Source organism: Geotrypetes seraphini, chromosome 3, assembly GCF_902459505.1.
Source record: "Geotrypetes seraphini chromosome 3, aGeoSer1.1, whole genome shotgun sequence".
NCBI classification, from domain to species: Eukaryota; Metazoa; Chordata; class Amphibia; order Gymnophiona; family Dermophiidae; genus Geotrypetes; species Geotrypetes seraphini.
In genome coordinates, this window is record NC_047086.1 from 326,232,087 (window position 1) to 326,245,088 (window position 13,002).

General features: G+C 46.0%; 1 protein-coding gene across 8 annotated transcripts in view; it reads right to left on the reverse strand.

The window, feature by feature from the left end:
- The window catches only part of RALGAPA2 (Ral GTPase activating protein catalytic subunit alpha 2), a 1,036,168-nt gene that overhangs the window by 827,090 nt on the left and 196,076 nt on the right, over nucleotides 1-13,002 (reverse strand). For all 8 annotated transcript variants that reach the window (XR_004538694.1, XR_004538695.1, XM_033936259.1 and 5 more), the window contains one exon: nucleotides 873-1,021. Coding sequence is in view for 6 of the 8 variants with exons in the window: in XM_033936259.1 (XP_033792150.1) it covers nucleotides 873-1,021 (149 nt within the window). In the remaining 2 variants the exon portion in view is untranslated. The remainder of the gene's footprint in view (nucleotides 1-872; nucleotides 1,022-13,002) is intronic.

Below are 13,002 nucleotides of genomic sequence, written 5' to 3' on the forward strand. Positions count from 1 at the left end.
TATTCCTTAGTAAATGTTATATTGTTGGGAAAAAATGTATCATGATCCATTGGCTCTCGGATCACCCTCCTTGTATTTGGTTGTGGAGGAATAAATTACATGAACTGATGAGATGGGAAGGGAGGGCAGTTGCTGGATCTCACAAACAACGCAGAACTTTCCTCCAAGTGTGGACACCTTTTTTGCAGATCTTGAGTCAGAGGGGCCGTAGTCACATTTTGAATACTTTATGAGGTGCTGTTTCCTGTTTGTTGCCTTGCCTGGACTGATCCAATCTGCTGGAGTCCTCATAGGGGAGTGGGGGGGAGGAGGTTTGGGATCTATTGTTCATTTGGAATTGTTTGTCTTGCTTGTACGTTGTCTGTTGCTTTGCGTTTAATAAAAAGATTTTCAAATTTAAAAAAAAAAAAAGATTAAGGAGCACCATGCCTGAACAGAAGTGTCTAAAACAACAGTATTGCGGAGAAGGAACGTTCACAAAGAACATAAGACCTTCACTTTGACACATCAAATAATTTAGAACATTGCTGTTTTTTAGACACTCCTATACTATTGGTCATCTTCACTGCCCATTTTCCACCCATGTGCAGGCCTACAGGGAAAGTACATGCTACAAAAACATGATGCATACTTTTCTGCTAGTTGGTATTCTATAAGAGGTGATTTGTGCATGCTCCTGCCACCTAAAAACTAGGTGGCTCCTTATAGGAGTGTGGATTTGAGCACCCCTAGTCATTTTGAAAAGTTGATTCCTATGGGAACAGGATTATGTATACTGCTCAATTTTCAAAGGATACCTTCAGAAGTCTGCATTCTACCCACAGTGTTTCAAAAGTGCACTCTCCAAAGAATAAAAATATCAATCAACTTACCAAGTCTTTTTATCCATTGTAAGCTCCATTATCATGCATCTGTAGATGCTTAAAACTGCTTTGCATGCATCAACTTGCTCTCCCAAAAGCACAGGAACTTCAAAACAAGGTTCCAGCAGAAAAACATTAGACGAATTGGTCAAAAACACCTTAAAAGAAATACATACTTTTTTGAAAAAGAAATACATACTTTTTGAAAAAATATCAACATTTAGGTATGTGCACTTGTTTGAAACAACATGAGAAAATATCAACATTTGAAGGGAAGGGATGATAGTAGAGTTGACAAAAACAATTGCTGCCAATTGCTTCAACAATGATCATGACTCAACACGAGTTGTATTTCGGCTGTGAAGCCTGCATTAGGAGTCCAAAGCTAAAGCTTCAAAAGCTATTGCTGAGATCATTATCTTATCAAGTAACAAATCTATCCCCTTTCTCAGAATTTCTCAGAAGAGATATCAACATTTTTTATGGCTCATGATGGTTTCTCATTTAAATTACCTGGTAATACTTTTAAAACAAAAATCAGAATTTTTTTTCACTCAAAGCTCTGGAACCCATTGCTGGAGGATGTATCTAAGTGTATCTAAGTTTTAAAAAAAAAGGTCTGGACAAGTTCCTGGAGGAAAAGTCCATAATCTGCTATTGAAAGGGACATGGAAGTCACTGCTTGCCCTGAGATTAATATCATAGAATGCTGTTACTATTTGAGTTTCAGCAGATACTTGTGACCTGGATAGGTCAGCATTAGAAGTAGGATATTGGGCTAGATGGCTATGGTTATTCTTATGTTCATATGGACTACATTCAAATAAACTGTAAAAAAGGGCCTTTCTAAATGCCTTCAAAACAAGATAAAATTGCCATCTAAACATTTAAGAAGCTCACTTGAACAAAAGCTAAAATGTGAGCTATATGGATGCAACAAAGGGAGTTATCAACCTATTAGCATACTAAGATTAAAATACTCTTCAGATTCTAGTACATGCTGTTAAAATCATGTGGAGTGCAATCATCTCTTCTGAATATCCCCTCCATCTTAAGTGCAACCTCTGAAGTGTCAAGCTATAAGACAGAAGGCGTAATAGCCAATCAAGACATGTGCAGATCATAAATGAAGGACTCCTGGGCCAGTCTGCAGCTACTAGGATCACTTGGCTGGTGTGGTATAATATCCTTTGAGCGACCCTATCTAACACTGAGGACAGGAAGATACAGAACAGGTCTTCCAGAGGCCAAGGTTGTCATAGCATGTCCATACACTTGAATCTGCTCTTTTTTCTTTGTGGGAGCATAGAACCTTAGTACTGGTACCCTGAGATTCAATTTCAATGTGCCACAGCAGCTGCTCATTGTTAAAGCATTAAAAGCAGAGCTGGTGTTAGATCACCGTGTTACTTATAAAACATTATTGTTGACATTTAAAACAAGAAAAACAGGGCAGCTGGAATTTATCAACAGACTTCTGATCCCATACTCCTCACCATGCATCCTTCAAACCTCTGATCAAAATTTGTTAGCAATCCCATCACTGAGATATATTAAAACCAAGAGAAATACTATCTTTTCAGTTGTTGCTCCCTCCCTCTGGAACTCAATTCCAAACTCTTTGAGAGAGACAACAACCATGGAGAAATTAAAATAGTACCTTAAAATGTTCATTTTTAAAGATGCTTTCCAAGTTTAACTGACCTTTTAAGGATTTTTTAAACTTCACTTAGTCCACTTCCCTTGGTCTGATATGTTGTCTCACCATCCTTTTGTATTTTCCTGCTCTCCTCTCTTTCCTTTAATTATATTGTAGTTTTCCCTGTTCCTCATGTACCAATTTATCTTTGTTTTGTCTGTCTTCTTGTTCTGATTTTTGTCCTTTCATTTCAGCCGATTTAGGCTTAATATTTGTTCTCCCCTTGATTTTATTGCACAACCACCTTGAAATATTTGATAAGGCGGTATAACAAATTCTTAATAAAATTGGAAACTTGATATGATGGAGCCTAGAGTATAAATTAAATGGGGGATCCCCTCTCCTTCCTGCCCCTGCCCCAATTTCCCCACCCACCATTACTACCTCATATAAAATAACTTTAAATGACTTCTTCACACACATACAGACATTCCTCAAATACAGAATAAGTGATCACAAATTAGAAATAGAATGAAAGATTAGGTTTCTTACCTCTGCTAATCTTTCTTCTTGTAAATCTCCTCTAGAGGCTGAACTAGAGGGTTCTTGTATGTGTGATAGCTTCTGATGCAGTCACTTCCCCTTTGGGCTACCTGCCCGGGAGCTTTCTGTTCTGCTCAGTTAGTAGAAAAGCCATGTAGATCTATGACAACAGGAAAAAGAAGAAAAGAAAGAGAGGGCACGGGGACTCCCGCTACCAGTCAATTCTGCTCAAGAAATTATTATACTAAAAACTACAGCCAAAAAAGGCCAACTAGAATCAAACATATAATGTGAACATTATAAACTGCAAAATCCAGAAAATTCCTTAAACCTTACAAAGGGAAATGCGTATATAATTATTAATGAGGCTTGTCAAAGACAGAAATCCAGTTTACCAGTTACTGAAGAGGTGACCTGCGAATCGGACAAAACAGATGGGCGGGAGTTCAGCCTTCAGAGGAGATTTATAAGAAGGAAGATTAGCAGAGGTAAGAAGCCTAATCTTTCATTCTTGTACAATCTCTCTGGAGGTTGAACTAGAGGGACATAACAAAGCAGTCACAAATCTCAGGGGGGGCCCGATGAGCCCGCCGCGAGAACAGAAACGTCAAAGGCCGTATCATCCTTAGCCGCCACATCAAGCCGGTAAAACATAGAAAAGATATGAAGGGAAGCCCACGTGGACACCCGACAAATCTCCTCAGGCGAGACCACATGAGATTTAGCCCACGAGGAAGCCATTCCTCTGGTAGAGTGAGCCTTCACCCCAAGGGGAGGCTTCTTCCCCGCTACCACATAGGCTGCGGAAATGGCTGCACGTATCCAATGTGAAATGGTAGTCTTGGAAGTGGGCTGACCCCGATGTGCGGGGCCTGCCAGGACAAACAAATGGTCCAACAGACGGAAGTTGTTAGTGGCCTCAAGGTATCTCAAAAGGAGACGCCGCACATCCAGAGACTGCAAAACACGATCCTGAGACTTGGAACCCAAAGGAACAAAGGCTGGCAAACAAACTTCCTGGTTGACGTGGAAAGTGGAAACCACTTTCGGAAGAAAAGAAGACGCAGTCCTCAAAATCATCGCAGACTCCATGATGTGAAGAAAAGGATCTCTGCACGACAAAGCCTGAAGCTCTGACACTTGCCGTGCCGATGTACCTGCTACCAGGAAGATGGTCTTAATGGTAAGATCTTTCAGAGAGATCCCATCCAGGGGTTCATAGGGTGGAGGAGTCAGGGAGCATAAGAACAAATTCAGGTTCCAGGATAGGCAAGACAGGCACAAGGGAGGACTCAGCCTCCCGGCCCCCCTCAAGAACCGGACAACATCTGGGTGAGAAACCAGAGAACCCCTGAACGAAGAGGGACCCAAACAGGAGAGACCCGCAATCTGAACACGCAGAGAAGAGACCGCCAGACCTGTAGGAAGTCCAGAACATGAGCCACCAATGGTACAAATAGGTCCACATGAATCCCTGCACACCAAGCCTGAAAACACCTCCAGGCTTTCACGTAGGCCCATACCGTCGATTTCCACTTGCTCTGCAGGAGCGTGGCAATAACCGCAGAGGAATAACCCCAGGTCGTCAAGGCTGCCCGTTTAAGCACCAGGCCATAAGACCAAAGCAGTCCGGATCTTGAAGTGCAATCGGGCCCTGCCTGAGCAACCTCCGATGGCAAGGAAAACGCAGACCTCTCTCTGAAGTCAACCTCACTAGGTCTACGTTCCAAGGTCTTCTGGGCAAATCTGGGGCCACAAGGTTCACCGTACCCCTGTGAGATGACACCCGGCGCAGCATGCACCCTATCTTGTGTCACGGGGGAAAGACGTACAGAAGTTCCTCTGTGGGCCAAGGTTGAACCAGAGCGTCGAGTCCTTCGTTGCCGACCTCTTGCCTGTGGCTGAAGAATCTGTCTGCCTTTCTGTTCATTGATGACGACATCAGATCGAAGGGGGGATGACCCCAGCGGCGCACTATTGCCTTGAACGCCAGCCCCAATAGGGACCATTCTCCCTGGTCCAGAGTCTGACTGAGAAAGTCTGTCTGAGCGTTGTCTAACCGGCCACATGAGCCAAGGATAAAGCCAAGAGATGATGCTCCGCCCAAGCAAAGAGCATCCGAGCCTCCAATCCCAGCATGATACTCCTTGTGCCCCTTTGATGGTTGACATAGATAACAGCCGTCACATTGTCCAAAAACACACAGACAGCCTTTCAGTGGAGACTCCCTTGGAATCTTAGCAGAGCTAACCGGATTGCTTGTAGCTCCAGTCAAAAGCTCCATTGGTTGCCGTTGGAATCTAGAGTCTTATTTAAGTTTTCATGCATCTGCTATAAAGCAGTTTTTGGCATGCTACCAGGCTATCTTATTTCTCAATTTACCTTGAATTACACTAAAAAGAGTTCACGAAGAATACATCTGTTTGCATATCCTTCTATAAAATCCTGTCATTACAAGAGGTTCCTCAAGAGAACTTTCTCATTTCAGGCGGCCAAACTGAATACATGGCTTGCCAAAATTGTGTTAGAAGCTACCTCTTATCTTGATTTTAGAAAACAGATAAAGACACAACTATTTAACAGGCTGGTATCTTACCTTTTAATTCAATACTTTTTAATTCTATTTTAAATTGTTTGTATTTTCTCTATATTGTATGCATTTAGCTTCGCTGAATTTTTCAGATGTATTCATTTGATGTATTCATTTGCATTGCATACATTAAGCTTGACTGTTGTGAACCGCCTAGAACTCTTGGGTATGGCGTTATATAAAAATAAATTATTATTATCTGCTCTCTCTCTCAGTGTCCAACAGCCCTGGACCGGGACAGACATGCAAACTGCTCCCCAACCAGAAAGACTCGTGTCCGTAGTCAGGGTCACCCAATCCAAGACCTGCAGAGGGAGCCCTTTGGTCAGAGTGACGGGGTACAACCACCATATCATACTGCTGCACGCCGCTGCCAACCAAGTCAGTTTCATCCCCAGCGCATCTCTCTGGGATTCCACCGCGTCAGAAGCGAATACTGAAAAGGATGCATGCGAGCTCTTGCCCACGGAATCACATCTATGGTCGCCCCCATGAGACTCTACACCTGCAGGTACTGGCAGGCCATCGGTGCTGGGACTGCTAACATGTCCTGAATCGCACTCCTGAGTTTCAGTTTTCTGGATTCTGGAAAAAACACCCAGTTCAGACCCGTCTGGAACCAGATTCTAAGGTACTCCAAGTCCTGCGTCGGCTCGAGGTGACTCTTCTTCCGACCTCGGGCCGCGTGGGAGCCCTGCTCCGCCCCCGAAACCCCAGCGTTTTGCCTGCCTTCCTCTAAAAGCAGCTCCTCTGCCACCGGGAGCTGCCTGCACATCTCTTCCGACCTCGGGCCGCGTGGGAGCCCTGCTCCGCCCCCGAAACCCCAGCGTTTTGCCTGCCTTCCTCTAAAAGCAGCTCCTCTGCCACCGGGAGCTGCCTGCACATCTCTTCCGACCTCGGGCCGCGTGGGAGCCCTGCTCCGCCCCCGAAACCCCAGCGTTTTGCCTACCTTCCTCTAAAAGCAGCTCCTCTGCCACCGGGAGCTGCCTGCACATCTCTTCCGACCTCGGGCCGCGTGGGAGCCCTGCTCCGCCCCCGAAACCCCAGCGTTTTGCCTGCCTTCCTCTAAAAGCAGCTCCTCTGCCACCGGGAGCTGCCTGCACATCTCTTCCGACCTCGGGCCGCGTGGGAGCCCTGCTCCGCCCCCGAAACCCCAGCGTTTTGCCTGCCTTCCTCTAAAAGCAGCTCCTCTGCCACCGGGAGCTGCCTGCACATCTCTTCCGACCTCGGGCCGCGTGGGAGCCCTGCTCCGCCCCCGAAACCCCAGCGTTTTGCCTGCCTTCCCCTAAAAGCAGCTCCTCTGCCACCGGGAGCTGCCTGCACATCTCTTCCGACCTCGGGCCGCGTGGGAGCCCTGCTCCGCCCCCCGAAACCCCAGCGTTCTGACTGCCTTCCTCTAAAAGCAGCTCCTCTGCCTCCGGGAGCTGCCTGCACATCTCTTCCGACCTCGGGCCGCGTGGGAGCCCTGCTCCGCCCCCGAAACCCCAGCGTTCTGACTGCCTTCCTCTAAAAGCAGCTCCTCTGCCTCCGGGAGCTGCCTGCACATCTCTTCCGACCTCGGGCCGCGTGGGAGCCCTGCTCCGCCCCCCGAAACCCCAGCGTTCTGACTGCCTTCCTCTAAAAGCAGCTCCTCTGCCACCGGGAGCTGCCTGCACATCTCTTCCGACCTCGGGCCGCGTGGGAGCCCTGCTCCGCCCCCCGAAACCCCAGCGTTCTGACTGCCTTCCTCTAAAAGCAGCTCCTCTGCCTCCGGGAGCTGCCTGCACATCTCTTCCGACCTCGGGCCGCGTGGGAGCCCTGCTCCGCCCCCGAAACCCCAGCGTTTTGCCTGCCTTCCTCTAAAAGCAGCTCCTCTGCCACCGGGAGCTGCCTGCACATCTCTTCCGACCTCGGGCCGCGTGGGAGCCCTGCTCCGCCCCCGAAACCCCAGCGTTTTGCCTGCCTTCCTCTAAAAGCAGCTCCTCTGCCACCGGGAGCTGCCTGCACATCTCTTCCGACCTCGGGCCGCGTGGGAGCCCTGCTCCGCCCCCGAAACCCCAGCGTTTTGCCTACCTTCCTCTAAAAGCAGCTCCTCTGCCACCGGGAGCTGCCTGCACATCTCTTCCGACCTCGGGCCGCGTGGGAGCCCTGCTCCGCCCCCGAAACCCCAGCGTTTTGCCTGCCTTCCTCTAAAAGCAGCTCCTCTGCCACCGGGAGCTGCCTGCACATCTCTTCCGACCTCGGGCCGCGTGGGAGCCCTGCTCCGCCCCCCGAAACCCCAGCGTTTTACCTGCCTTCCACTATAAGGTAAGGAGCGAAAGATCCCCCGCTCCTCCCCCTCCAGCCAGGACTCTAAGAGAGAACCACTCCCTATACCTAAAAACCCGAACACTTCAAATCAAACATGAAGCCCTCCCGAAATACACACAAAATAGCCACCATCCTGATAATCCTCCTCATTTCTAGCTGGAATACAACAGCTAACAACCTACCCACCACAACCTCAACCGCAAGCACAACCAACTTCCAAATCCCCAACAGAAGAATACTCACCCCAAGTTACCCAAACCTCCACACCAACAATCAACACCCCATCACTGTTATCCGGAGAAGAAGATCAACACCCCCGAAAACAAAGCTTCAAACAACCACCACAACACTCATATACCCGGAAACAACTCACATTCCACAGAACAACACGACCTCCCTTACATGTGCCTATGTCAACATCAGATCTCTAGGACCCAAAACAGAAAACATAAAAAACTGGATAACAACAGAAAAACTTGACTGCTTATTCCTCACTGAAACCTGGCTAACCTCAGACACAGACCCTAGAATAAAAGAAGTATGCCCGCCGGGATACAAAATAACAGTAACCTGCAGAGAGAAAAAAAGAGGAGTAGGTCTAGCAATAATATTCAAGAACACCATAACTCTAAACACAATCGAGAAACTATCCACTCCACAACTGGATTTCCTAGCATGCCAACTCACAAACACAACACTAAAAAACTCTCTAAACTGCCTGCTCTGCTACATAACACCAGGAAACTGGACCACAGTGAAACCCGAATTTGAAAACTTCATCTACCAAAACTCACTGACAGCTGACTACAACCTCATATTAGGAGACCTAAACCTACACCTAGAAGACCCAACCTCCACACCAGCAAACAACTGTCTATCCTTCCTCAATGCATTATCCTTCCAGATCCTAAATCCACAAACCACTCATGAAAAAGGTCATCAACTGGACATTGCAGCATTCATGACTCACCAACCATCCAATCAAGAAATCCAAACTCCTAACGGAACATGGTCCCCATCACTATGGTCAGACCACTACATCTTTAACTTCAACATCAACTGGACCAAAACCAAACATACACCTCAAACAAAAAAAAACCACATATACCTCACGCAAACATATCGACCCAACCATTTTCTGGTCAAAGGTAGACGAAACCATCCAAGACTGCGACCCAAAAAATTTCATTTCCCGCTGGAAAAATGTATCCACCAACATACTTGATAATCTGGCACCCCTACAAACCAAAACCAGAAACAGAAGGAAATCGGACCAATGGTTTGATAATGAATTACTCCAACTCAAAAGACAGTGTAGAAGATTAGAAAGAAAATGGAGAAAAAAGAATCAAGAACAAACAAAAACCGACTGGAAAAAAATCAACAAACAATACAAAAATCTACTAAAAGACAAGAGGAAAAATTACTATACCAAGCTCATAGGCACAGAAACACAAGACTCCAAAAAAACTTTCCAAATACTAAAAGAACTAACAGACACCAAACCATACACTACCACCACCAACACACCTCCACCATCACCCACCATTCTAGCAGAACATTTCAAGAATAAAATCACCAACACCAGAGCCACACTCATACTCAACCCACCCAATCAAAATCCAATCACAATCCACCCTACAGGAAAAGAGGCAACCGCAGCAGACAGAACTTGGTCTCAATTCCCAAACATTCAATGGCAAGAATTCAACAAATTATACAAAAAATACAGCCATGCCTCCTGCGACCTCAACCATTGCCCCTCATATCTCCTTACCACCTCTAGTATAAAGTTCCGCACCATAACTCTACAATGGATCCAATTCACGCTCACAGAGGGCAAATTCCCTGACAACCTCAACGAAATTGTCATCACCCCAATCCAAAAAGACCCAAAGGCACCACAAAACCTCCCTTCCAACTATAGACCTATAGCCTCAATTCCGCTATATGTCAAAATTACAGAAGGCCTAGTAGCCAAACTCCTCACCAATTACATAGAGGACCACAACCTACTACACCCCATGCAATCAGGATTCAGAGCAAATTTCAGCACAGAGACACTATTAGGCTCCCTCATGGATACCGTCAGACAACAACTTAGTATAGGGAAAAAAATGCTACTCATACAACTGGACCTATCGGCGGCATTCGACCTAGTAGACCACAACATCCTTCTACAAATACTAGATGCAATAGGCATCTCAGATAAAGTATACTCCTGGTTCGAAGGATTCCTAAAACTCAGAACATACAGTGTAAAATCAAACAAAGAAAAATCAGAATCCTGGTCAAACCCCTGCGGCGTACCACAAGGATCTCCACTATCCCCCACACTCTTCAATCTATACACTGCCTCTCTAGGAACCCATCTGGATAATCTAGGCATAACATCCTATAGCTACGCGGATGACATCACCATCCTCATCCCATACGATCATTCCAAGCCTACCATGACAGAGGAACTTCACCAAACACTGGAAGCAGTCACAACCTGGATGGAAAATCACAAACTTAAACTCAACCAAGACAAAACCAAATTCATCCTCCTAGAAAACGACAGGATCCAAACCACAACCATCCTAGACATAAACGCAACCAAATATCCCATCCAAACAACCATAAAACTACTAGGCATGACCATAGACAGATGCTGCACAATGCAACCGCAAATAAACAAAACAACCCAAAAATCATTCGCAATCATGAGAAACCTGAGACAGGTCCGAAAATACTTTGAAAGCACACAATTCCTACTTATAGTACAATCCCTAATACTAGGAATACTAGACTACTGTAACATTCTCTTCCTCCCATGCCCGGCAATTACGATAAGACAACTCCAAACAATCCAAAATACAGCCTTAAGACTCGTATATTCACTGAAAAAACACGACCACATCACTGAAGCCTTCATCAACTCACATTGGCTCCCAATCCAAGAAAGAATCCAATTCAAATTCTACTGCATATTATATAAAACACTACACGGAGACAGTCCATCATACCTGAACAATCGCCTCATCCAAGCAACCAGCACCAGACACAGAAAAACGCACTCCCCATTCATACCCCCCCCATCCAAAGAAGTAAAAAGAACAAAACTACATGACGGCCTCCTAGCCACACAAGCTGCAAGACTGGACAACCAAATCTCCATCCTTCTGATGACCACCCAGGACTATAAGACGTTCAGAAAAGAAATAATAACCACACTTTTCAAGAAATTCCTAAAACAGATATAACAACATGACCACCAAAAGCCCTCAAGATCTTCATATTACCTCTCTAGCTATCATCTACAATTCATATAATTCTGTAATTCTGTAACTCTGTAATTCTTCTATTCATTGTAATTCTGCTCCTTAAACTAACCTTTTGTAATCCGCCTTGAACCGCAAGGTAATGGCGGAATAGAAATCCCTAATGTAATGTAATGTAATGTAATTGATCACCCATCCGAGACATTCCAGCAAAGACATCACTTGGCGAATCGCTAAACGGTCTTGCACCCACGAGGGAGCTCTGATCAGAAAGTCGTCAAGGTACAGATGCACAAGCACACCCAAAGATCACAGAAGGGCAGCCACCACCACCATGATCTTGGTAAAAGCTCTGGGTGCCGAAGCCAAAACAAAAGGAAGCACCACAAACTGGAAATGCCTCCCGAGAACCTGAAACCTCAGGAACCTCCGATCTGGGAAAATCGGGATGTGGAGATACGCTTCCGTGAGACCCAAGGAAGTCAAAAACTCCCCGGTGCCACCGCTGCTGTGACAGAATGCACCATTTCCATCCAGAAATGCGGAACTCGCAAGAATGCATTCATTGCTTTGAGGTCCAGAATTGGTCTGCAATCGATGGAGTCCTTCTTTGGCACGATGAAGTAAATTGAGTATCTCCCAGCCCAAGACATCCCGTGGGACCAGCTCTATGGCCACCAGATCTAGTAACTGGCCCACTGCAGCGTGCACCTTGCTGGCCCTATCCGGATTTCCCTTGGGAGAGGATATGAAGATGTCCACCGGCGGCTGGAAGAACTGTAGTTGAAGACCTTCCCTGAGCACCTCTAGGACCCATTGGTCCGAGGTTATCTTTAGCCATTCTGGCAGGAATGCCGTAAGCTGCCCTCCGATTCGGGAGGGGTCTCACCAGAGCCCTAGCGTCATAATTTTCTCAGGGGAGGGACAGAAGGCCAAGAGTTGGAAGGCCGTAGGCACACTGCACCTCCAAAGCGAAAATGCTGTCTTTTTTAAAGTTTTAAGTTTGGGGGTTTTTAAAGTTTATTTTAAAATTCTTATACCGCCCAATTAGCCTTCTAGGCGCTGTACAAATTCATAAAAACATAAAACAAACTTTAGCTAAAATACAAGTTTAAGCTGACATTACATCACCAAACTGTAACTTTTAATAACTTTTGAAGATTTTTAAAGACAAAGGCAAACAGGAACAAAAGGTAAAAGGCAAGAACTACAATAGTCAAAGTAAAAGAGAACAATTAAGGGGAAAACAATAAGAGGGGTTGCTATAAGAACATAAGTAATGCCTGTGCTGGGTCAGACCTGAGGTCCATCGTGCCCAGCAGTCCGCTCACACGGCGGCCCAACAGGTCCAGGACCTGTGCAGTAATCCTCTATCTATACCCCTCTATCCCCTTTTCCAGCAGGAAATTGTCCAATCCTTTCTTAAACCCCAGTACCGTACTCTGCCCTATTACGCTCTCTGGAAGCACATTCCAGGTGTCCACCACACATTGGGTAAAGAAGAACTTCCTAGCATTCGTTTTGAATCTGTCCCCTTTCAACTTTTCGGAATGCCCTCTTGTTCTTTTATTCTTCGAAAGTTTGAAGAATCTATCCCTCTCTACTCTATCTATGCCCTTCATGATCTTGTAAGTCTATCATATCCCCGCTAAGTCTCCTCTTCTCCAGGGAAAAGAGACCCAGTTTCTCCAATCTCTCAGCATATGAAAGGTTTTCCATCCCCTTTATCAGACGCGTCGCTCTCCTCTGAATTCTCTCGAGTAATGCCACATGTCCTTCTTAAGGTACGGCGACCAATACTGGATGCAGTACTCC